Raw genomic sequence first — 25,331 nt, 5'->3', positions numbered from 1 at the left:
TTAATTAATCATTGCCCTCTTTTCTTAGCAAGTAACTATTCACTTTCCAAAAAGCTTTCACGCCTTTGCTACGCCATTACTAGCGGCTCTTTGGCACTCCGAATTTTATATGTGTTTTTTAGCGCACTCCTTTCTAGATCCGCTCCCTTCCTCTCAGTGGCGCAGCCCAGAAGCCCGGGCAGCTCTGTAGGATGATACAGTGCCAAGCGCCAGCCCCGGGCCGGTAGCACCGACCCGGCTGCACAGCCACAGCGACGCTGCCGGCGCCCCGCCATGGCGGGCCCGGCGCCTCAGCCCCGCGCCGGAGCCGCGCATGCGCCCCGGGCCGTTGCCATGGCTGCGGGCGGACGCGCGGGCCGGGGCGGCGGTGGCGGCGATGGCGCTGAGGCGGCTCCTGCTGCGCTACTTCCCGCCGGGTGCGGAGCGGGGCCGGGGGGCTCCGGGTGCTGCCGACGGCTGTACCGGGACGGGGGGCATGGGGCGTGCGGCGGGGCCCTGCGGCGTGTTCGGACCGCCCGTCACGGCGGGTGCCCTCAGCCCGGCAGGGGCCGGGCGGGCCCGTGGCGCACCCGCAGCCGGGCGCAGCGGAGGTGCCGCCCTTTGTCCCGGTGCCGGGCTGAGGGGCTGCAGCGGGGAGCGGCTCAACACCCATCGGGGGTGTCATTAGTGACTTCCTCCAAAGTCAAGGCACTCTTACTCGCATCACAGTAAGGAGTCAACGGTGACTGTTGAGCTGGCGCGGAAAAAAAAAAAAAAAAAAAAAAAAAAAAAAAAAAAATTNAGGAGAAAGGGGAGGTTTTGGGGGGGGGGGAAAAAAAAAAAAAAAAAAAAAAAAAAAAAAAAAAAAAAAAAAAGTTTTTAAATGGCTGTTAAGCAAAAAAAGTTGCCACTCTCTACAGCTACCTGAAAGGAGTTTGGAACCAGCTGAGGGTCAGTCTCTTCTGCCAGGCAGCCAGTGAAAGGATGAGAGGACGTAGTCTTTAGCTGTGCCAAGGGAGGTTTAAATTGGATATTAAGAAGAAATTCTTCACAGAAACAGTGATCAGACATTAGAAACGGCTGCCCAGAGAGGGGGTGCAGTCACCATCGCTGGGGTGTTTAAGGACTGGCACTCAGTGCCAGGGTTTGGTTAACAAGGTGGTGTTTGGTTATGGGTTGGACTTGATCTCAGAGGCCTTTTCCAGCCTAGCTGATACTAATTCCTTTTTTTGTCCTTCATTTATGAGTTTTCTGAGTGGAGCCATGCTTTGAAAAGCAATGCTGCCAAATTGGCATGGTGTATCCTGTACTCAGGTGACTCAGTGAATTTTCAGAAGTGAAACAAGCTGGAGATGGCCAGCTCAGGAATTGTATTGGAAAAAAGGATCTTTTCACATTCAAAAACTCACCTACTATCTGCCAGTGGTTTGTGTCGTGGGCTTTGTCTCCAGCTTGACAGAAATATCCACAAGCAATAATCATACGTTACATGGATGGTTTACTTATTGCAGTGCCAACACATAAAGAAATGGAAGAGGCTTGTGACAGTGTAGTCACAGAAGTGTGACTTTTCCTGTGAACTTTGTGAAATGCAGAATGACACAGAAGTTCATGTAAATTATCTTTTCCCACAGAAAGTCAAGGAGCAGCTGAGCCCTTTATCAGCTGTTTCAAAACAGGAAGCCATGTGGTTAAACATTTTAATACTCCAGTTCAGTGGAAGTTGCAGAGGTGCCAAAGCAAACCTGAGAATGTAAAGTGTTTAATGATTTTTGGTACATTACTGCACTCAAGCCTTTGCAAACACTAGAATAAGTATAATGGGTTTTGTAAAACATGTTTTCCAGGCTTCTTGGAACACCAAACTACAGCAAGTATCTTCAGGACAGCTTCTTTAAAATTAATGCTGATGAAATGATACAAAAAGTTATTGGAAAAAAAGAAAATATTTATTTCTAGAATAGAAAATAGCTCAGAAATAATATTATTTAATATCTTTTTTCATATAAGCATATCAGAGTTGTTCATCATCATGCTTACTCTCAGCCATGACAGCCAGCCTCCTTCCAGCTCCAAGAACTGGAATTGGGTCTCCTGAAGTCAATGGAACTATGAAAGTGTGAGTGCTGCTGTTTACAGTGGATGTTATAAAACTCCAGAAGTCTAATTATGACCTGTTTATCACTTGTTTTTAAAGGAATTATTTTGGAATATGTAGAAGGTGGTGAGTCAAAGACCAGATCAATAGATCTGCTTGATCTTAGACCTGAGTAAGTATGGTATTGCTTCAGATAACAGCACTCTATGTTCATATAGCACATTCATGTACAACTCCATTTGACTGTGTTACACATAATTGAGATTGGCTATTAGGTAGAGCCTATGTGCTCTACTCAGCCAGCTCAGCTAGGAAGGGCTTCAGAAAAATAATAAAGTGCCACCATTAAATAGTTACCCAAATCCATGGAGTTTATGAGGTTGAAAGACATGAAGTAGTATGATTGTCTTAATAGCAGCATTGATATGGAAGAGGCCTTGCATGTAAGCCCAAGTCAGTGGGCAGTGTAAGCTGGATATGCAAGATGAAAAATCCCAATTTAAAAATTATTAAGTTTTGTCTGCTTAGGACTGTCCGGTATGGTGCTGTGGGCAAAACCTGTCAGGTCTTTTTGTGAAAGAAATAAGTTGTCTGCTGTTACTGAACAGGAGTGTGAACACTGAGAGGATACTCTTTTATGATGTAGTGGCTCCCACTTAGAAGACTGAAAAGAAAATCCCCTTAGACTTGAATAATTCCCATACTAACAGAAATACTTGGCTTTCTTGCTAAGCTGATTTTCAGAGTGTATTGTGATTTGACTGCTGGGTATTGTCAACCCTTAGTTTCTCAGAGAAAGCCAGAAATCAGTAGTTATCTGATGAAATGGAAAGAGGATCCAGTTGCACAGACCAGGTGTGGCCCCCTCGCTGGGGCTCCAGGGACATCAGAACATGGCACCATGTGGTAGTTCCTGTCAAAACTAAGTGTTGTAGAAGCAGCCATAGATTTCTGAAGCCACAGACAGAGATAAATTTAAGACTTTGTATACATAATTTGTCTTGTTACTGCTTCATTGGCAATTTGTTTGGAATTTATGAAATTCCAGTATAATTCAGATATTTAAACTGACAGTTTGGGACACACATCTCCCATGCCTGATCCTCCATGGAAATTGTTCCAAAAGATAAATTTCTTCCAAGCTACAATTTTTAAAATTTGAATTTGACTGTACAACTTCAGTAAGAGAGGGAAGGAGATATAAAAACCAAGAAAGATTTCTCCTTATTTCTTTATACCTTTACAGAATGAGATAAATGCATAACACTTAATTGCTTACTTCAGTTTCTTTACAAGTAAATAATATTCTTTGGTTTAAATTAATAATTATTTCCAGAGGATGGAATGTGGTGGGTTTGGGGTATTTATTGAGTTTGTTTTCATTCTTTTCTCATAATTAGCACAGATGTTACAGCCTTAGTAGAAGAAATCCAAAAAAGAGAACCTCTCATCACAGCTTCCTGCTTGGAACATGTCATACATCTAGTGCAAAGATTGCAGGAGAAGCTAGGGGAAAAACAGAATCACAAATTCTCTCTTTTTAAGGTCAGAGGCATCTTTAAAATAATTTTGGGCATTTGGGGGGGTTTAAGTTGTGATACTGTGAGTATATTTTTACTGCTGTGTATTGTGCTGTATGACTGATTCCTTGGCACTTTTCAATCCTCTCTGCACTTTCAGAGCAACTCAGTCTGGCCTGATTTTCCTGCCAGGAATTCCCCCAATAAAGCTGAGAGGTATAACTGTTCCTAGATATTGTTTTCCCAGGCTTAATCACTAGGGTGTGTTTTGGATGGAGAGAAATCAATCTTTTATTTGTTGAGAAAGAGTTTGTGGGCCAGCAACACCCATAGTTACATTTAAACAAAGCTTGTAAATTGACCCCACGTAAATTAGCTGTTGGGAAAGGACCAAAATATTTTCATACATGCGTCTACTTGTTCTTCATTTTTTGAAAATTGTGGGATTTATGCTGTTATTTTGTGGGGTTTTATGCTACGTGCAGTTGTCATTACAAATCTTGGTTTTCATTGCTTTCTGTCATTACTATTATCTTTGAATATTGATAAATTGATTTTCAGCTTACAGAGAGCACTTGAATATTTTTTCAAACAAATAGGATTTTTAAGAACAATGATTACAGAGACCTTTCATAGCTTCAAATCCAGGATTGAGTGTGTCAGAAGAGAATAGGTTTAATTGTATTTAATTGTGGAAATGAAACTTTCTTCCTGAAAGAATCTGACATAGTTAAACGTTGTATCTTTATTGCGTCAGCAGATGGCAATGTGTAGCTGTTAAACAATGTTGGTCAGTGCTATGGCGTTTATTGTTACCTTAAATTAGAAAAAGGTTTGTGTTGGTTTGTTCAGCTATAAAATCCCTTACATGTTCCGAGGTATAGCTTTGATTCTTTTGACCAACAATACTCATCTCGGTGAATTCTGCAAAGAAATATGTTTTTAACCTTGAAAACAGAGCTATGTAGCAGGGCATCTTAAATTTAAAAAGTTTCTCTTCCAAGTTATGCTCTCAACTGAGATAATGCCTTGCTTTTCAAAAGCTATAGAAATTGTTTGTTCATCACAGAGACTGACAAATCTTCAAATGCTTGTTCAAACTTGAGTGTAAATAATGTAGTTGTTCATTGTTGGGTGTAGTGCTGTGTCTGAGCTTCTGTATTTGGAAATAATAGAAGCAGGCAAATCCAATCAGTGCTGGATTATTTCCTTCACTCAAGAGTGGTTAGAAGTGTGTGAAAAGAACTTTTGTGATGTTCAGTTTCATTTAAGTCTTCTAAATGAAATATGAGTACCAGGTCCTTCAGAGATACTAATAAAATATAAGAGATGGGTGGGAGTGAGATTTGTTTTTCTTTTCCCTGAAAAAAATGTTTCATGTGTGCATTGTTTGCAAATGAATGGTTTTTATTCCTGTTGCACTGGAGAATAAACTGAAGCAAGTGTATAAGCTCATCTTTTTGTTATTTACAGTAATTGTAGTGATGGTGGCGTGTTAGGCACCCTGCAGAGAAACGAGGTACTATAGCAGTTTCTCAGGTTTTAAACTATTCCAAGGCAAGGGATGCTATAGTAATTTGCAGATTTTTATGTTAGGTACAGTTGTAGCAGATTTGGCAGAGCTGAGGTATATTTTTTCTAATATTGCCTTAGGGTTTGATTATTGTATCATTTGCACAGGCAATTCTTGCTGGCTCAGAGTTCTGTGGATGAAGCAACTGCAGCACTGGGCATTGGAAGAACAGAATTAGTCTCATAATCTGAAATTACACAAAAACCCATCTCGTTTTCCTCCCTTTCTTCATAATTTCAAAATACCTTTGTTGCTCAGAGCTGCCTGTATGTAGTTCTAAAAATGTTATGGGTGAGATTTCCATAAATTTCCATAATTATTGATTCTCATATGCAGACGGATATTGTGGCTCTTTTTAAAAAACAAAATATTTTTGTCATTTCCACATCTTGATTGCCCATTCCCACTTCAGTAGCTGAATGTACAACTTGTGTTGCTTTCTCAAGAGAGCAGAAATTGCTGTTTCTGTAACATAAAATACATTTTCTGTTTCTCTCTCCCTCTCATCCTTTACTTATCAACTGTTATTTCCATTTTGATGAATCCCTACTCTTCTGAGTAGAAGATCTGTGAGCCTTTCTCATTTTCCTTTTGGAGACAGGCAGCTTGGAAAACTTGAGATAAGCAAAAAAAGTTGAAGCTCTGGTAATATGTCAGTGATTAAATCTCACTGTTCATAAACAGTTTCTTCTTCATTCTTACACTGCAGAAAAGACCTGGTGAACCACTGGGGTATTTTTAACTTCCCTTTACTTCACTGTCAGCAGTTGTGGTGATTTCCCACTTCATGATTTTGTTATGGTTTAGACTTGAGGAGAGGGCAGCTTCTAACAGGTGAAAATTATTCAAGTGCAAACCATGTTTTACAGCAGCCAGTTTATTCATACACTAACCAGATTATATTTTTTTGTTTCTTTTTAAAATATCATGGTATGGTGACTTCCATTGCAGTATCTGAAACTATTTTCACCTCTGCTTAATAAACCTTAGTATGTGTTACTATGGCCATGGGCTCATTCACATGAATTATCCTGTAGCGTCTGATTAAAGCACTGTTAGAAAACAGTGCCCTGCACAATCTGTGCAGACATTAAAGTTGAAATTCCATCTTGGAATTTTTTCTTGCTGAGTATCTTTGTTATGGTTTTGCACACTTTGTCATGACCTCATAGGACAGAGCTGTAACTTATATTTCTTATAAACTGTAGCTTATATTTATTTTTTTCTTCCTGTTTTGTACAACAAAGTCAAGTGCCAGCTGGAAGCATCCCACACCCTAAAAGTCTCAAATTTAACTGGATTTCTTGGTTCACTGGCTAAGGCTTAATTTTAGTTGGGATTTCTTTTATCAGTGATCTTACAGTAATCATGGTCTCCTCTTTTGTTTTGCCCATTTAGCTCTGGTCTAGGGCTGTTTTGCTGGCCTTGGAGAAGATGAAGAAAATGCAAACATGGGAAAACAACCAGTTCATTGAAATAAAAGATAAAATTGAAATCTATACTATATAGCATCTTCAGTGGTAACCTGATGATTAATGTGGGATTTCTTCTCCTCTAACAGGAGGACGAGAAAAAATTAATCTGTTGAATATTTTGAGCAATTTTGTTTATTTTTTTAGCTTCAAATGTTTTACTTCTCACTGCCCCCAATTCTATTTCAGGTGCTTAGAACACACATACTGCCTCTGACTAATGTCGCATTTAACAAATCTGGTTCCCGGTAAGTTGTTTTCAAAGTCAAAGTACCTAATCATTAATTGAAGTTTTGTACTTGTAAATTAAATGGTAAGGAAACTTCAGTACTCTTATCTTGCTGCAGAAAGAATTCAGCTTTGCTGCTTAAAAGCAGCTTCAGGCATAATTGGGGATTATATTTCAGGCCTCTGTGGAAAACCCATGGGAGATGCAAAAAAGTAGCAGGTGAGATTCAATTTATGTAATTTTTTTCTTCCACAGTCATAGTCCATTGACAATTACCATATTACAGAAAGAAGCACCTTTATGGCCATTAACTAAATATTGCAAAAAGCTAAATGAGTCTTTGACATAAACTCATTTGGGAGTTTCACTGTAGTGAAAGTGTAACTTTCATGTTAATTGATTTCACTGTGGACATTTGTCTTATCATTTTTTCCTTCATGTCTTAAAAGCAACAGCATGCTTTCTAGTTAAAATACATTAAAGATCAGAAAAAAATGTGTTTTTATGACTAAGATGTTAAAAAGAAAGAAGAAAAGGAACCTCTGTGGTCATAAATCTGTATTTTTGAATACAGATTTAGGGTCTGAGACAATGCTAATTAAAATCTGTGAAAATAAATAATTTCAGTGCATTGGGACCAGTAAGATATTTGCTGTATTCAGAAATAAATTTCTCTTTGCTTTAGCTTTATCACTGGAAGCTATGACAGAACCTGCAAACTGTGGGATACAGCATCAGGAGAAGAGCTGCTTTCGCTGGAGGGACACAGAAATGTTGTCTATGCAATAGCTTTCAATAACCCCTATGGGTAAATACATTTCCTCTGAGATTCTTCGTAATTACTAATACTGTTATTTTACAAATACTCTAACAAAGAATAGACTATTTTAAATTGAAAGAGTTCAACTTCTGAGTTTGTAGAGTTCAGCTATAGCTAATCACTGTAGGATGACACTGTCATTATTTGTACAAGAGATCCATTCAAACATGTTTTCTGCTATCATTTTGTAAAATTAAATTTAGAAATTCTATCCAAAAATTTAATTAGGTATTCAGTCTGAGTCTAAATGAGTATTCAGTCTAAATGAGTTAGTTGAGTGTATTGAAACACAGTTTATTTCAGTAATATCTACATGACCATATTGTATTCTGAATGTTAATCATTCTCTTCTGCCTCCATATAGTTGTATGTGATGTGACATGTAAGTACTTATGTCAATCTGTGTTGCTCCAGTTAAGGAGAAAGTGGATTTGTCCATTTGCCATTACAAATTCAATATTATTTAGGACATGATTTAGAAATGTCACAGCTTTTGAGTAATTTTTGTAAAATCCACAAGGTGCTGCTGTGTGAACATCAGATATTAATTTTTGCACATTTTGTTTTCTTCAGTAAGTTTTTGCCCTAGGTTGGAATTGCCACCTGTTAGGTGAAGGGAATTATATGTTAGCTGCTGAAGTTTCATTGTCATTTGCTTCCTGAGGAAGCTGTCGTGTGTGAGAAAACCATTTTTTCTGTAAAGATAAATTAATTCCTATTTTTCTATTGAATCACATTATTGTTGGATGTCCTATTTATCCATTGAAAAATACACAATTACCATCAGATGTTAAAAGATTTGTTCTTACACTATTTGAAACTTAATCTCTTTTTTCTATATGAAAAGGAAAGATTAGACCCTTTTGTGTCAATGTCTTATATTCTGATATTATTCTTTACTTTATAAAAGCTTTAAATGAAGTTCATTTATATGGCTTGGTGAAACTAATGACAAAAATCTGGGCAAAGATCAATAACTAGACTGTAACATGAAAGTGGAGAAGCAACATACAGCGAGACAAAACCTGATGAGAACTTTGAACTACTTTTGTATTAAAAATTTGATAAGACCCCCTTTTTTTCTGTTAATCTTCAGGTTTTAGTACAGTGCCCCTTGGTACATTTTCTGGAGACTTCACTTTAGTCTTGCTCTAACTGCAGATGGTCACAACACTTCCACTGACTTTAGTGGGAGTAGAGTTCAACTTCTGAAATTTGGGTGAACTGCATTTATAATTGTTGGTAAACAGATGTAATTTGATGAAATTATATAACTTCTTAATAAATCTGTAGGTAGAGCACAACATCATCCCTAAAGCAGGTCAGTCATCAGTTATGAACACTCCTGTGCTAATAGATAGATGCAGTAGCTCTCTTACAAACTCCCTGTGTCTGCTAATTTTTTGCCTTGCTGTAACTTGTGTTTGTGAAATCCTGCTGCAGGATCTTGTAGTGTGGCAGTGAGCACCAAAGTGCATTGGAGCTTCCAAGGCTGGGTGTTGTTTCTCTGGATTCTGCTGTCTCTGGAGTCAGAAGGTTTTTCTACATAAAAATTATAGGATTATTTTTTTTCTATTTAGTGACAAGATTGCCACTGGATCTTTTGATAAAACCTGCAAAGTGTGGAGTACAGAAACAGGAAAATGTTGTCATACCTTCAGAGGACATAGTGCAGAAATAGTGAGTCGTGATGGATGTTTCTTATTCCTTTATATTTCTTCACACTGTCGTTGATGACTGTGGGTTCTGACTCCCTGTGAGCTCCCACTGGAAGGCACAGTTATTGTGGCACATCTGTTCACACATCCAGGTTTTGTTAACATTGCTGCACTGCAAGGGAGGATAGTCTGACAGTTCTTGAGACAGAATAAACCCTCATCCACAGTTTGAAATTATATTGTTGTTTTAACTTTGTTCTGATTTCCCTTGTTTGCTAAATGTTAAAACATTGAAAAATACCATAGCAACGGGAATTTTCACTTTATTGTACATACTTTTTGTTTGATTATGTATCACATGTTTTTCTAGCTATCTTGCATTTCCTCCCATATTTGCAGAACTAAATTATACAAGAACATCATTGCTTGTGTTGTTGTCTTTCACAGAAATCTGTACTTTGTGTACAGAACCAATTGGAGCTGTAAGGGAAGGAATTTCTGAAATTTAAAGTGGGTTAACTGGGAGTATGTGGGATGCTGAAATGTCAAAGATCTATGAAATTAAAACAGTTCAAGATTAAAAATGCTTGGTTTCCTCTCCCATGCACTAGGACCTCTATCAGCAGCAGCAGGTGCCTTGATGCACAAATTGCAGTTTGAAAGATCAGGGCAAAACCACTAAAACTCTGAATTTCAGTGATGAAATTTTTTTTTGTTTGTTTGTTTTTTGTTTTTTGGGGGTTTTTTTAATAGCTATATAATCACTGTTCAATGAAATATTGCTGAAAATTGTTTCTGAAAAAACAATTTGAATTTAATTGTAGATTGAGAGGCCCTAACTAGAAAGAGTTGAGAAAATGGTGGTTTACTATATTGGGATTTGGGGTTTGTTTCAGTGTGTTTTTGATTCTCTGGATGCTCTGAGTTACTCCTTACAATGGAGAACATATTTGCTTATTGAGAAGAGCTGCAGTGGTTTTACTTCCACAAATCAGTCAGGTAAATGTTTAAAGGCCTCTCCATTTTTTCTGACTTCTTAGGGGTTAGATTAGACCCAGAGTGTTATGAGTTGTGCTGACAAGTAATTAGAAGGAGGTAATTGCCAGCAGGAAATGATGTGTTTCTCTGAATCCGACCTGTTTCTGAAAGGCCATTATTGCATCTGATACACTGCTGGCAAGGGCATGCCCATAGTTACTCAGGATGAAAAAATTGAGCTGCTATTTTCCTCTTTTCATTGCACCTGCTATTCTTTATTTGCAGAGCAATCATACCAAATAATTACAGAAAATGGGAGGATGAATACATGATCTTTTAATGTGAGAAATTAATTAAAGCAGTTGTTGAGCTTTTATTCTTTCTTTTCCTTAAATATGATGTTGTGGCAATACCCTTGGCAAATGGCATTGATAATGACACCTGATAGGGTAAAAGTGCACAGAGTGTGTTTGTGGGTACACAGAACTGTTTGGAAGATCTTTGCCCCAGTCTCATCAAGTAACAGAAAATCTACCAAATGATAGGGCTAGCGAGCACTGTCAGACTGAACAGTAATTGGAGGATTTCAGTGAGAATTTTGAAATAAAGAAAACAAAGCATGTACTTGCAAGGGGTCCACTTAGTTTCAGTACTTATCCAGAATTATGTGGTAAGGTTTTGTTGGTGTTCTAGTGAGTGGTTGGAAGAATTCTGCAAGTTTTCTGTATGTCATAAAATATTATCAGACCTTTGTCTTATTTAAAAATATTAATCCTGACCCTTGTTTAGTTTATTTAGAAAACATATATAAATGAACTTTAAACTTTTTCTATCCAATGTTTCTCGCTACAGGTATGTTTATCATTTAATCCTCAGAGCACACTCTTGGCAACTGGAAGCATGGATACCACTGCCAAATTATGGGATCTAGAGAAAGGAGAAGAAGTAGCCACTTTAAGTGTATGTTTGCATTCCTTATGTTTTCAGAGGTATTCCTTGCTTAGTTTTCCAGCTGAGACAAATAACAGTGTAACCATTACAACTGTTTCAAACCTTGCAGTTTCTTTTACCGCGTGATCCCATAGTGACTACAATTCCAAAACAGAATAAGAAAACTTGAAGGGAATGAGAAAGCTGTGGTGTTTTTTGAGTCCTGTTTATCAAAAGACAGATTTTCTCATTGCAGTGACATCACTGCTATAGATTAGAATCTCTTCCATTACTTGTTAAAACCTGCTGCTCTACTGTCAGTGGTGACCTCCTCTGTATGGAGGAGGTAAACATGGACAGAGGACAGCCATCCAGTTACCTCTAGATTGTCATCCCTCTTTGCTCTGCATGGCTTGCTGGCATTCCCCAGGGTCAGATTGGCCTCTGCTGCTGCAATGCATTTCTCTCACATAAATCCTAAGTAATATATAGTGAATAAGCTTCCTGCCTAAGTGGTGTGCCTGAGTTGTTGCAGTTGTTGGGATATTGACTATTGCACAGTCAGGTAGATCTTTATGTCAAAATTGTGGTATACTGGATGAATCAGTAAATAAAATAATGATGAGTTATGAAAAGATTATGCTGCTGAAAAAAAGACTACATATTAAACTATATTAATGGAAATGTAATAATTTGTATTCTCATACTCCTTTTTAAAAATTCTCTCAGGGGCACTCAGCAGAAATTATTGCTCTGTCTTTCAATACCACTGGAGACAGGATCATCACTGGCTCCTTTGACCATACAGTAGCAGTATGGGATGTTGGCACTGGCAGGTACTAAAGCACTAATAAATATAATTTTACTTTGCATGACTTCAAGACAAATTAAGTAGAAAATGTTGAGCTACACCTTACAGAGCTTGTATTTCATTTAGAGTATATGTTCTTTGGTCTTGTAATTTGTTACTCCTGTTCTCTTTGTTCTTCTGAAAAGCAATGCTGCTCATGAAATGCTTTTGTATGTATTCTTTGTTTTAAATTTCTATCTTATGAGTACTAAAGAGGCAGAAAGACTGGACTGATTCTGTGCTTGTTCCTGGTGAATTCTCCAAAGAGGAATATATTTTGTCAACATGGAAACTCATGACTTGCAAGGTGTCTAGGATTTCTAGAATGTTTAAGTAGAAAGTATATTTGGTGTTATAGAAAATTATTCTGGTTATGTTATCTTTAAAAACTATAGAGGGTGTATTTTTCCTTCTCACTATCCTTTGTCAATATAAATTTAAAATGTGTTCTCCTTTGACTGTAGAGAGCAAAATCTCTTGATTAAGATGCCAACAAATAATAATGCAACAGGTAAATATTAGCTTGTATAATGCTGACAAATTCACTTGTTTTGTCAGTGGGAAACTCAGTGTAAGTAAAATAATATGATCACCCTGATTACTGACAAAGTAATTTATGAAGATAACCATTCTATTTTGTTTTCAGGGGTTGTGCCTTTTTTTTTTTTTCTTTTGAGAGCAAGGGGAATATCTCTGAAATTTATATATAAAAGGAAAGTGTTTGTATAGTGATATCTTGGGATAGTAGACAATATATATAAAAGTGAGACTAAGTGTGTGATTTATAAGTAATGTACACATAGTGTGTCATTTAAAGCTTGATCCCATAATCTTTGAGCTTATTCAACACCAACACTCATTCAGCAAATCGACCTTTGAATTCAACTTCATTCAGCCTGCTGTTCTTGCAAGTATTTTTTGTGAAAACAACCTTTTCCAGCTTATTGTCTGAGCCTACAGTGAAGTCAGAGTGTGGGGATTTTCATGTTGCATTTTTTTTCTATGAAATCAATATGAACTTCACATCAGGACCATTACCAGCAGATTCTCACTGGCAGTTCTGGTGATTAGCTAGTGGGGAATAGAATTGTTCCAAGGCCAGCAGTCAGCCTTTCAGATGGCACCTGGGCATGAAAACATTTAGGAGTAATGGAAAGTTGCAGTCAGAAAGACTGTCAGCAAGTCATAATTTACTGTCAACAGGTTCAGGTACATTTGCAAAAATCTTGTAGGTGAGGTTTTGTGTGCTTGTTTTTCAAGATGTGAATTCCATGAGGTGTACAGCTTTCCAAATTTGAGTTTCTTCTGATTTTGCTGGCTGATGCTGCTGAGCACATGTGTTCCTGAGTTTTATTCTGTGTAGGTGCCCTGAACTGCCCTGGGGGAAATTGATGTAGGGATAGGAGAGTTGAACAGAGTTTGAGATTTTCTTCATAAAATACTATGATTTAAAAGAACAAAAGGGTGAAGGGGGAACACATTGGATTACACTTTTGTAATCCAGGTCTTTATTTCCATGGCAGATACATTTCCATTGTAGTTCAGTTGAAGGTGTCTGCAGAGCTTCATTTGGTAAATCAAGAGCCTGGTCCTGTATCTTGGGTCAGGAGTGCTGGACACCAGCGTGTGAGAGAAAAGCAGTTTCTCATTTGCAATTATAGTCAAATACTAGAGCATCCATAGATCAAATTTCACTTGGAAACTGAAGACTAAGAAAATACTGTCATGACTAAAGCTGATTGCTTTTAATAAAAAACTTAAATGGAATTTTTATGGCACTTCATAAGTCTCTCCTCTGTGTTTTTTTTTTGTATCTGATAACAGCTTCTGTAAGATGTTCTCCACATTGCTATTTATTATGTTTATTGATCAGATTTTTATGTCAAAGCTTGAAGGCCGCACTGCCTTTTTGAAAATTGGAAGTTTAAGCTTTCAGCTTTTAAATTAAAACTTTTTTTCTAGGTATTGCTAGGTATTTTGGGCATTGGGTATTACAGTAACAGCAGTCTTGATGACCAAATAGTATGTTTATAAAATTAACTTTTCCTCTGTTGTCTGCTTGTTGATTTTTTGTTTTACTGTAAAAAATCTACACAATTACAACAGAATAGACCTCACAGTGTTAGAAAGTAAAAGGAGTAATTGTGCAAAATGCTAAGAATGTAATCAAGTTTTTGTTATTATAAACAAATAGCAAATTCAAATACTCGGGAAATTTTCTTTACTGTTGATTTAGCGCATACATTAATTTACTTACTCTTACATATCTTGTGCAATGAATAAAAACATTTCAGTCACTTAAACTAATTTAGTTGTTTTTCTAGTCATTAGTTTATCTGTTATTTACAGTCTGCTTCTATTAATGATGCAGTGATACTAGCATTGTGATAATAACCCAGTTTGCTAATCCATTAATAGATGTATATCTCAATTAATCTTTTTTAGGCTTTGTTGCCTTATAGGCCATTAAATAGGATGGATTAAATAGGAAGCAGTATTGGCTAATTGTAACCTCTCTACTCAGATAAAGCTGAAGAATTGAATGGGACTTGTATTGCTAGTCTTGTGCAGCAAGAAGTTGAGGATTAATGAGGATTAGAAATCATATTTCAGTTGGGCTGTCATTTGCCTGTTATTTGGGAACATGCTCACATTAAGTACCTGATTAACTTTCATTTGATCTTCAGTGGATTTTATAAAAGGTTTAGATTATATGGAGTTTTAAAGATGTACTGTTTTTACAGTTCATTGAAGTAGGATAATAGGAGAATAATGTGGAAAAACTTGCTGTACTTGCTTAGCATGTAGATGAATACAAGGAATCTGTCGCTGGTACTGAAAAGCATCACATATCACTGGAGATACATTCACTAAAATATTTTTGAAAGAGAAGGGAGGAAATTTCCATTTTATTCTTTACTGCCTCTTTTTGCCAAAAATAGAAAACGGAATTGATGTAGTACTAGAATCCTAAATGAGCTGCACCACTCCATTTAATTGCATTAATGGTGAAGATGTGACGCCTTAACCATGCCATTTTCTAAACTTATAATTTATATGTGTATATAAAAATACACACAATAAATGTAAATGATCATTAAATTTTTTTTTTTTTTGGTAGGTTGTTACATACTTTGATAGGCCACCGAGGAGAGATTAGCAGTGCCCAGTTCAGCTGGGACTGTTCTCTCATTGTCACTGGATCAATGGACAAAACGTGCATGGTAAGCTCCTTGAGTGGGTAGTGAATACAGCTACTTGACAGATAAAATGTATCTTTTCTAAATTGAGGAGCATCATTTTAAAGTAGTACATGTAATGAATTAGAGAATTTACAACTAAATGTAAAACCTATAATATTACTAATTTCAGTGAAGTCTAGTTAAGTCTGTTTAATCAATACACTGAACTAAAAAATGTAGAGAACATTAAACTAATGAAAGAATGACTCGTTATTGATTTGTATTCAGCTTTTGTGTTTTACATGTCAAACATCAGAAAGGGCCTCTACAAGTTGCTTTATCAATCAGCTAGGTATCTATAAAGTGAATTAGTCCAAAGCAGCAATGCAGTGCCCCTGTTTGTGTGTGCAGCTGTGGAATGCTGTGACAGGGACACGCATAGCCACGCTGGCAGGGCACAGCAAGGAGGTGCTGGATGTGTGCTTCGACTACGCCGGGCAGCGCATCGCAACGGCCTCTGCCGATGGTGAGTGAGGGGCCTGCCTCTGCTGGGAACTGCAATCAAACACCTCTGTCCTTTCCCTTTGCCTCTGCTTTGGATGTAGCTTGATGAAGAGGAGGACTTGATTCAAAACTATCGATCGAGCAATGTTTGTTGCATTACAGAAATTGGGCATTAAACTTTAAAAGTTTTCTCCGGTGACAAAGTCCTTATTTTCATACTTCAATCAACATGTCTTTCCCATTTAACTTCAAACTTGGAAGGAAATATTTCACTTGTGGCTGGAAATACATTTTAAATGTGTATGTAAATAGCTTTTGAGGGGGTTGATTTGGTGGCTCAGATTTAGGCGTAAATGAAAAATGTAGTTGGAATTTTATTGGTGGATTTACTGGCAGGCTTTTCTAATGCACAGCAAAAGAATACACAATAAAGAGGTAGTGAAAGAAGCAATTTTGATTTGTTATTGGTATGCAGAAGTCTTGCATGCTTATTATTTGTCTAGGAATCACAATAAATAGTTTTCTATATTCACCTGCTTAGTTATTTATATTATACTGCATAATGACAATCCTGTATTAGATACACAATTCCAGAAACAGCATACCAGGCTGGATGGGGAGGACTATTTGGATCCATTTTCTTGTACTTGCTATATTAAGACATGAGCCAATGTAAAAAGTTTCCTGATATTTAATCAATATCTTGTTAAATATAATGAATAGATTATTAAATAGTGAAATATAATGAAAGCTTTATAAATATATTGTACATGCATTCTGAAATAACAGGCTTCAGTAAGCTATGTTCTATGTGGACCTTTGTATTTGTATGTTAGGAATTTTTCAGGAGAATCCATTTTTGGTCAGGAAAGGAAGTCAATTTTTTTCACACAGATTACAGATTTTTTTTGAACATACTTTACCCTTGGAGAAAACTCCATGAAGTTTGCCTTGTATTTCTTCCATAATTAAATCTGAGGATGAGTTCCTTCTGACCTTATTCAAATGTTCTTACTGAAATGGGTGCTTAAGCATAACAATCACATATGGCTCCTACTGCAACAGGGTCAGCAAGAGTCTATAATGCAGGAACAAAACAGTGCATTGCAAAGCTAGAAGGACATGAAGATGAAATTTCAAAGGTAAGTTGTGTGTGGTTTGCACCTTTTTTAATTTGACTCTGTGTGACATCCAATTCACCAGTTATTTCATACTACAGGAATACTATTAATCAGTATACCACCACATTCTTTAAGATCGATAGGTCTGGCTAAGAAGTCATCTTTACTGAAAGAACATTCCTTTTGGCTGAAACTATCAGACAATGATTTGACCAATTTCCCACTTCTGAGCTTAGACAATACTGCGTATGCTACTCCTAGGGGTTCCAAGAGCCACTTCTCTATATTGTCATGTCATTACCATTTGATTCCTTAGAATGGTGGCAGCTACTTAAGTCCATCCCTCCAAGGGGTGGACACCTGGCTTTGATGCCAGTGAAATGTCTGGTTTTCCTTAGCTCTTTCCTTTTCCTGAAGCAGTTTGTCAATTGGGTCTGCACACACACTTGGTAAAGAGCAGGGGAGCAGAGAGGGAGATGCTCTCTAGTGGAATACTACCCTTGATTTTAGCTAAAAAACTGAATGCAAGAGTTGCTGCTTTCTATTTTCATCTTTCAATCACTTTGGTATGCTTCTTTCTCTAGGCATACTGACTTGCTGAGTAACAGAACTCTTTTCTGTATTTTTAAAGGTGTGTTTCAACCCTAAAGGCAATTGCATACTAACAGCCAGTTCTGATAAAACAGCTCGGCTCTGGGATGCTGCTACTGGGCACTGCCTTCAGATATTAGAGGGTCATGCTGATGAGATCTTCTCCTGTGCTTTTAACTACAAAGGGGATACAATCATTACAGGTAACTAATATATTCTATTTTTCTTTCCTTTTTTTTTTTTATTTTTAAGACATCTGAAATCTTGCTATGGCAAAACAAAAACAGTCTGAAAACTTTCCTGGAGCCCAATGCAGGTACCTGCTCTAAGTCACTGCTGACTTACAATACAGTCAAGAAAATCTAGATCTTCACTTTAGAACTGAGATTTAAGAGAATATGGCCATGAACAAATTTGTGCAAAGGCATGGGCACGCCCTCCCCTCTCTCCAGTGGCACATACCAGCACGAGAGCAGTGACTAAGCCCTTTTCTCACAATCCATTGCTGTGAGGGAGGTGTGGATGAACAAAAGGCAAAGGAGCATGCCTTTGGTGTAATTGGTACTGACCTCTGATCAGGTTTCCTTCATTTCTGTCATGGGATGCAGGATGATCTCAGCTGAAAGTATTGCCCTTGATTGATTCTGCTGCCTGTTGCCATTTGTTGAGGAAAAAAATATATATATGTCTCCTGGGTACATTGTTGATGTAGGTATTAACAAAAATGGATAGACTGTGCACCTAAATGATCCTTCACAATGTGTGTTTATTACTAGGGAGCAAGGATAACTCCTGTAGAATCTGGCACTGACTGAAAAAAAGGATCCAGTTTGATGTATGCCTGCCTACTGTGTGAGTTTCAGTGTCAATAAACTCAGCCTGTCAGATCTGTTTTCTTTCACTCTCTTTGTTCACCTTCTGTTAAAGTAGAACAGTTATCTAGATTTGATAGGTTTGACTTAGATATGGCATCACAGAACTGCAGAGGTTGGAAGGGACCACTGGAGGTTATCCAGCACCACAGCCTGCCCTGCTCAGAGCTCTGTCATCCCAGCAGGCTGCCCAGGACTGATGTTGGTTTGAATATCTCCAAGGATGAAGACTCTACAGTTTCTCTAAACAACCTGCTTAGTATTTGATTACTTGCATAGTAAAGAAGAAAAGTAGGGTTTTTTCCCTCTTATGCTTAAGCGGAATAGTTCCTTATATTTCAATTGGTGCATGTTGCCTCTTCACTGAGTAGCACTGAGAAGAATCTGGTCTGTTATTTCAGTCACCAGAGAGAAATCATGATTAGTGAGAATGAATGCATAGGATAGCTCAGTTTCTTTATGTGTGATTTTTAACTTGTAACCTTTTTAATAAAAAAAAAATAGAGCATTATAGTAATCTCAGTTGTGAAAGGAGTGTTGGTATGCACTTGCTTTGAGGAGTTTTGTATTCATTTTTTTTGTGTGTGTAATAAAATATTGAATTAAAATGCCAGTTTTAGTTTTTGTAATACAATGCCCCATTTATATTCCTGGAGAAAACCAGCAGCCATTTATGAGCTGCCTTGCTATTAACTATTACATGTATGCTGCAGTTAAACTCCTCTCTCATCCTTGTCCATATCTTTCCAGTCAATATATTCCTTTCTGCTCAGTCCTCATTCTCCTATTTTGAAGTGAGGAAAAAAAGATAATATCAGTGTAGACTTAAACTTGGAATCCTGGCCCAGTGATTAAGTCCAGCATGAAGAAACTCTGCTTTCCAAAATTGGAAGCCAAGGGTCATGACATAAATGGAGAAGTGGATGAGAAACTCCTGCAAGTCATTTACTAGCATGCAATGAGCTTTTAGCCAGGCTTTCCTCTCCCAGAAATTGCCAGTAAGTTTCACCTGTGCAGAGCTGGCTCCACTTGCTGAGAGCACCTGGAAGTGCAGCTGCCCTTTGCAGGCATAGCGAAGCAGCAGAACTGACTGGTCTCCTCCAGCAGACTTGAAAGAACGATGAAGAGGTGTTAAATGTAGTAGAAATTTACTAAAGCTGATGTGTTGGGACTATCTCTGAGTGCTTTCCAGCACCCTTGTGTGTAAATGAAGAAACAAAATTGCCTGTCATCACTTGGCAGATTTCCTGGTTATTTCAAGTAGTGCTGTGCTGTGGGAGAAGTGAGCAGAGAGCTGCAGATGATTTAAAATGAAACTTTCACCAGTAGGCAAAGTGGCTGACACAAATGTCTCCGTAATGCCCATGGTGTATCCTAGGTTTTTGTGCAAAACCTTCGATGTCAAAAACATATCTCAGTAAGCTGGAACTGAAAGGGCCAGGAAGGGCAGTGCTGTTCTGTGCTGGTTTAGAATTGCCCAATGTCCCTAGACTGATGGGCACCTGTGACCTGGGAGATTTCCAGCTGACAAAATTGAAAGAAAATTACTATGGTGAGATGTATACAGTTACTGCTACATAATTAAAAACTGAAATTTGACTTGCTGTGAACTATCACAAAGTAGAAAATATTCTTTGGACTGTGATTGGAAACTAGATAAACACCCCCCCTACCCCCCCTTAATATTTCAGTTTAGTTTTCTTCCTCTTGCCTCTTCCTTTATGATTTTTTTCCTTATACTAGTGAATCAGATGTTTGTAATAGCTTTTGGCTTCAAGCTCTTGTCCTATTTTTGCAAGAAATTGTGAGTTGAGGTTTAATGCAGTAAGCATTGGACTGGCAGGCCATCTGCCTTCCATTTCTGATTCTTTCTAGATTCTTGAGTGTGTACTACTGCTTTTCAGGCTAAGTTATCTAAGTTTCCTGCTCATATGTGAAATATCTTCACATCTGGTGTGATTTACAGCACTGCTGGCTTGGTACCTTGTAAGAGCCTCAGTAGTACTCTAGATACTCTCTGTGAATGCTTTCATGTTATGTTCTCTGCACCTTGCTTCACACACATGCGGATTTTGTAAATTACAGATATACGCATTAGGAACGTATTGCATAAATGCTGGCACCATTCTGTGGGTCTGGCAGCAGCTTTATCCCTTTCTCTGATTCCGCTTTAGTCCTTCAGCCAAAATGGTGAATGTGTATGTCCAAGCTCTATTACCTGGCACTTTTTTAATCTGGGTACCTTATACTATCCAAGTGCTACTTTAATCACTGTGTGGGTGGAGATGTAGCTTTCAACATTACCCTGAAATGGTGACAAACTTGTCTCCCTGTGACCTTATTGAAAAGGATTACCTCAGGAGAGTCCTGAAATGCTTAGGCTTGTCACTGTAAAATCATATTTGCTGTATTCTTTCTGTCCTTTAGACTTTTGAAATCTTTTCAGGATGAACCTCTCTGAATATGCAGCTCTGTTTTTCTGGGAAAGAAGTTTGTGTAATGTATCTGCTCTAGGACAGAATGTACACTTCACAAGGATGGGGATTTCCATGTAAGCACATGATGTGTTCCTGGACTTGTGACGTGTGAGATTCAAGTTCTTTCTGAATAGGTGATGACAGTAATACTCACACCCACTCATGTTTTAAAAGTGGCATTTTTTGTGATTTTTTTTTTCTCCTTCAGTGGGATCACTCACATTTCCTGGGTAGTCAGTAAAAGGATGTGGAAATACATCCTGCTTCTATTTTCCAGTTTGCTGCACTTTACTGTCTAATTCTTAGCTGAAGCTGGGCCATCACCCAGCCCTGTCTTCACTGCAAATTGTTTGAATTAGTTTGATAGTCCAGCTGTCTAATAGAGCTGTCTGTCCTGCTAAATGCTGCACAGCTGCAGGTTGCCTTCTGAGGGCCTGTTCCTTGTGATGACTGGGTTCAGAGGGGGTTGGGAAAATTCAAATAGTGGTGTTATAGGTTTGCTCATACCTGGAAAAGGCTTTGGAATGGCTCTGACTCAGATTCTTAAATTGGCTGGTATGGATGTGCCCTCCTTCTGAGCTGCAATTTGTTTTATTTAAGTAGGTCATGTGGGTTCTTTATTTCAATGGACTAGTGGGCTTTTTCCCTCTGTCATTTTGAAACAGAGTTCAGGATTCACAGTGAAATTCCTATGCTTGTCTGTCATGCAGCTCTGCATGAAACAGGGCAAGAGCAAGTATAAAACTGGCATCTTCAGAAAAGTTATCTACTGAATCTACAGGTGACTATTTTTATCACAGACCATAATTTGGTTAATTTACTTTAAGACAATAAAAATCTTCGGAGGTATGAAAAAAATTGAGGTAATTACAGTTTTTCAGCTTCTAGTAACCTCAACATTAAAAGAACCCTAAGCACGAAAACATAAAAAATGAAGTTTTTAAATATCTAATTCAAATACAGTAGAATTGCTTTTTGAAGAGTAGCAGATCTACAGGCCAAATGTTGCTGCTCATTATGGGTGATAGAAACAACTCTGGGGTGGCAATGTACCTTCCCCTGGAGCCACCTCCAGGAAGGGGAGCACTGCTGCCATGGCTGCTGCTCCCATGGGGGCCTCTGATGGCCAGGGCATCCCCTGAAACATCTCCTGCAAGAACCTCTCCAGCTCACACTAGAAGCTGTGTACAGTTCCTTGCATCCACTCATTCGATAACTTCTCATCTCTTTTTGTTTGCTTTGAATCTGCCTCATATGATTTTAATTTGTTGTATCCTAGTTTTTATCCAGAAAGACAGTGAGCAACCACCCCTGATGTTAAAAACCTGCATCATGCTCATGCAGAGGGAGATTTATACCTAAGGCTGTATGTTGTTCTCATTTGCGTGTATTTAATATCCACTTTTAAAAAACTGAAAAAAAATTAAGAATGGACAAATGCTTTTCTGATTTATTCAGCGAAGTGATGGTTTCCTTTTCTGTGTAGCAGTAGAAATACCTGTGATATCCAGACAATATTGCAGTAAATGTCCCTGTGAACTTACACAAGGAGAGGAAAGTCCTGAACTTCTGTCTCCCCACCCTCCTGCTCCTTTTGCAGGTACTGAAAGCAGCCAGAGTGAGCGCTGACAGAGGCTTGCACATTGGGAGTTATGCTGGGCAGTCAGGGTATCATTTCTATTTATTTTATTGTGATACTAAGAGTGTTATATTTAGCCTTTTATCTCTTGAATAACGTGTTGAACCTAAGTAGCTCTGTCACTGAGGTAAGACCTGGACCTTGCTCTGACTTGTTTTGGTCAGAGCCATGGATCAGATTTGTCATTGAGAAGCAGAGTTTGAGAAGCTCCAGGGATGGCAGGCAAATATTTAATAGGTCAAAAAAATCCATAGCTCATTTGTGAACAATTTAGGAAGGCAAAGAGGACACACATTATAACATAAATTTATTTCTGAATAAATTGCAACATTAAGAACTACTGTACAGAGAAACTGCATCACACTGTTACAACTCTGTCATGATATTTGTGCTTTGTAAACATTTATTCTATCACAACAAAAAATTGTATACTGACAACTAACTGTATTTGGTTTAAAAATAAATACACTTTCCCATTTATTAACTCAAACAAAGCACTTTATAATTCTTGGTGCTTTTTATTAGCTCTCAGCCTCAGAAATGCTGAGCATTCAGAGTTGCCACTCATGTTAGTGGGAGTTAGAGATGCTCAGCAGTTCTTAGGGACTGGCCCAGTGACTCCAGTTATGTTCAGTGTTTGCAATAAATTGACCTTTATTTTGACTGCAAAGCCATCGTTCCTGTTCTGTTTATACTGCAGAGTAGATTGAGAATTACTCATGTTATTTAATGTTCCTCATTAGATCTTGATTCAGTAACGATTTGTATTTTGTAACAAATGAGTGATGCAATCATGCAAGTTTTGAAATGGTTTTAAAGATAAAAGTGAGAATATGGCTCTTTTTCATAAATTATTTAAAACTACTTCAAAATTTTCAAAAATATTTAGTGCAAAAAGATAGGTTTTTTTTCAAGAAATATTACAGAAGCATATACTGTTATATGGAAAATAAAACTTCTCTTAAATATTTTTTGGGAAAAGCAGGCAGGTATTCTATTCCACTATTTGAGTAAGACAGATGAAAAGTATTTTCAAAAAAAAACCAAATTGCAAAAGAGCTGTGATGTTGTAAATCATGTTTGCCTTTTAAATTCACACCCAGTCTCTTTGGCAGAGTCGAGAGAATGTATTACTAAGTGCATGATACCAACAGATCATCTCAACAGGACAATAGCAGAGTATATCTTATCAAACAATTATAGAAATGTTATAGGAATGTGAACTCTCACACATAGTCCAAACAGTTATCTTCAAAATGAACACATATGTCTGCTGAAATTTTAACAAACATTTTGCTTTTTTCTAAGTTACAAAAATTAACCTTGAGATTTTTAGGACAAGATGGTGCTCTTTTAATATATGTATTTCTTCACCTCATTAACAATTTATTCGATTACATTAAATTAAAATAGTTGTTTTTTCACTGCTTTTAATTGATATGTAAAATGTTACATAGTGCTTTCAACAGAAGCACTTCAGGTAACAATTGTACTATCATGATTCCCTTTTGCCAGGCAGGGACACTGAGGCACAGAGGTGAAATGACTCGCCCAAGGTGGCAGGGCTGGGGCAGGACTGGGCTTGAGGACTGCTGCCCTGGCTCACAGAGCTGTGTGCAGGAACCTGCCAGGTGTAGCTATACTGAACTGCACTGCTTCCCAGGAAAAGGAACCAGTCTTTTAAGGATAGTAATTAGGAGACTGGATTTTACTTCTTTGGGAAGGTTGCAGGAGTCAGGAACAGCTATGGAAGAGAAATAAACATATGGGAAGAAACTAAAATGTGTTTTCAGCAGCTTTTTGTTGTGTTATCTAACAGCAAAGGTGTTAGGTGTTCAAAAGCTTTTACCCCTTAGCAGATTATGGGGATTTTAAGAACCCATAAATATTACTTATCTAGGGACAAGAGTGCCTCCAGGCATTCTGAAACACACTCTGCTTCTAACAGTTAAATTGTACAAATATCAGTGTTGTTTTAAAACTGAATGGTAGGCTACTATCCCATTTTACCTGACTGATTTAATCAAATTGATGAAAATTGAATATATTAGATAATTAAGCCTTTACTGTGTAGTTCATTAATTCAGGAGGCTAAAAATCCATCCCCTCATAGTACAGTGCATCCTATAGCACAACATGTCAAGAGACCCTCATGACACAGAAAGACACAATAAATTCGGATTCACTTTGCTCCTGGGTCAGTTGTGGCACGGATTTGTGCTGTTCTTGTAGAGTTTGTACATTTTGCACATTTTATTCAGTGATGTTCAGAAATCAGAGCGTTACACAAACCACTGCTTATTTAAACTGGAATAAAACAGGAAAGCTGAGCCAGGGAGCTTTGTTAGCCCAGCTCAAGCAGCCAGTCAAACAGGCTGGGGGTGATCTCTCTGCCCTCCTCGCTGAGCTTGCAGTACTGCACCACGGCTTGGAAGATATCCCCCACTTTCCAGGACTTCCGCTGAACTAACTGCACCACATCTAGAAACTAAATAAAAATAACACCATGAAATACACTTGGGATTTGGTGAACATCTAAGGTTTTGTGGAATGCATAGACACAAACTCTTGTTAGCCCACCCTTTGCAAATGCACAGCTGCATGAGGGAGTGGAGACCATTCAGTGCACAGCAACATCAACATTCTTGCTATTTATAAAAACCTAATTTCTCTAGTTCCATAGCTCCCCAAAGACTGATGGGCCCTCATGACATTTTCTAAATTAACTGCTTCTGTCAATTATTTATTTATTGCAATGAAAGTAAAAACAGATAAAGTCAGTTTGATAAAGGATCGCTATTTGCCATGTTATCAACAACTCATTGTCAAAATAATGGA

At 37.8% G+C, this 25,331-nt stretch overlaps 2 protein-coding genes across 3 annotated transcripts in view; one reads left to right on the top strand and one right to left on the bottom strand.

The window, feature by feature from the left end:
- Positions 1–376: 376 nt before the first annotated feature.
- On the top strand, positions 377–18,316 carry DAW1 (dynein assembly factor with WD repeats 1). Its single transcript, XM_041475736.1, has 13 exons — positions 377–416; positions 2,177–2,249; positions 3,478–3,622; positions 6,832–6,890; positions 7,557–7,679; positions 9,272–9,371; positions 11,180–11,287; positions 11,987–12,093; positions 15,229–15,331; positions 15,701–15,815; positions 16,859–16,935; positions 17,546–17,708; positions 18,282–18,316. The coding sequence occupies exons 1-13, from the start codon at positions 377–379 to the stop codon at positions 18,314–18,316; spliced, it is 1,248 nt and encodes a 415-aa protein (XP_041331670.1).
- A 4,467-nt stretch (positions 18,317–22,783) lies between these two features.
- The window catches only part of LOC121357992 (SPHK1 interactor, AKAP domain containing), a 63,067-nt gene continuing 60,519 nt past the window's right edge, over positions 22,784–25,331 (bottom strand). For both annotated transcript variants that reach the window (XM_041475820.1, XM_041475821.1), the window contains exon 12: positions 22,784–24,981. In XM_041475820.1, coding sequence (XP_041331754.1) covers positions 24,838–24,981 — 144 coding nt within the window. In that variant the 3' untranslated portion in view covers positions 22,784–24,837. The remainder of the gene's footprint in view (positions 24,982–25,331) is intronic.

Source organism: Pyrgilauda ruficollis, unplaced genomic scaffold (assembly GCF_017590135.1).
Source record: "Pyrgilauda ruficollis isolate IOZ18807 unplaced genomic scaffold, ASM1759013v1 scaffold36, whole genome shotgun sequence".
Lineage (NCBI taxonomy): Eukaryota > Metazoa > Chordata > Aves > Passeriformes > Passeridae > Pyrgilauda > Pyrgilauda ruficollis.
Note: the sequence above shows the minus strand (reverse complement) of the source record. Positions and strands in the feature narration are given on the sequence as shown.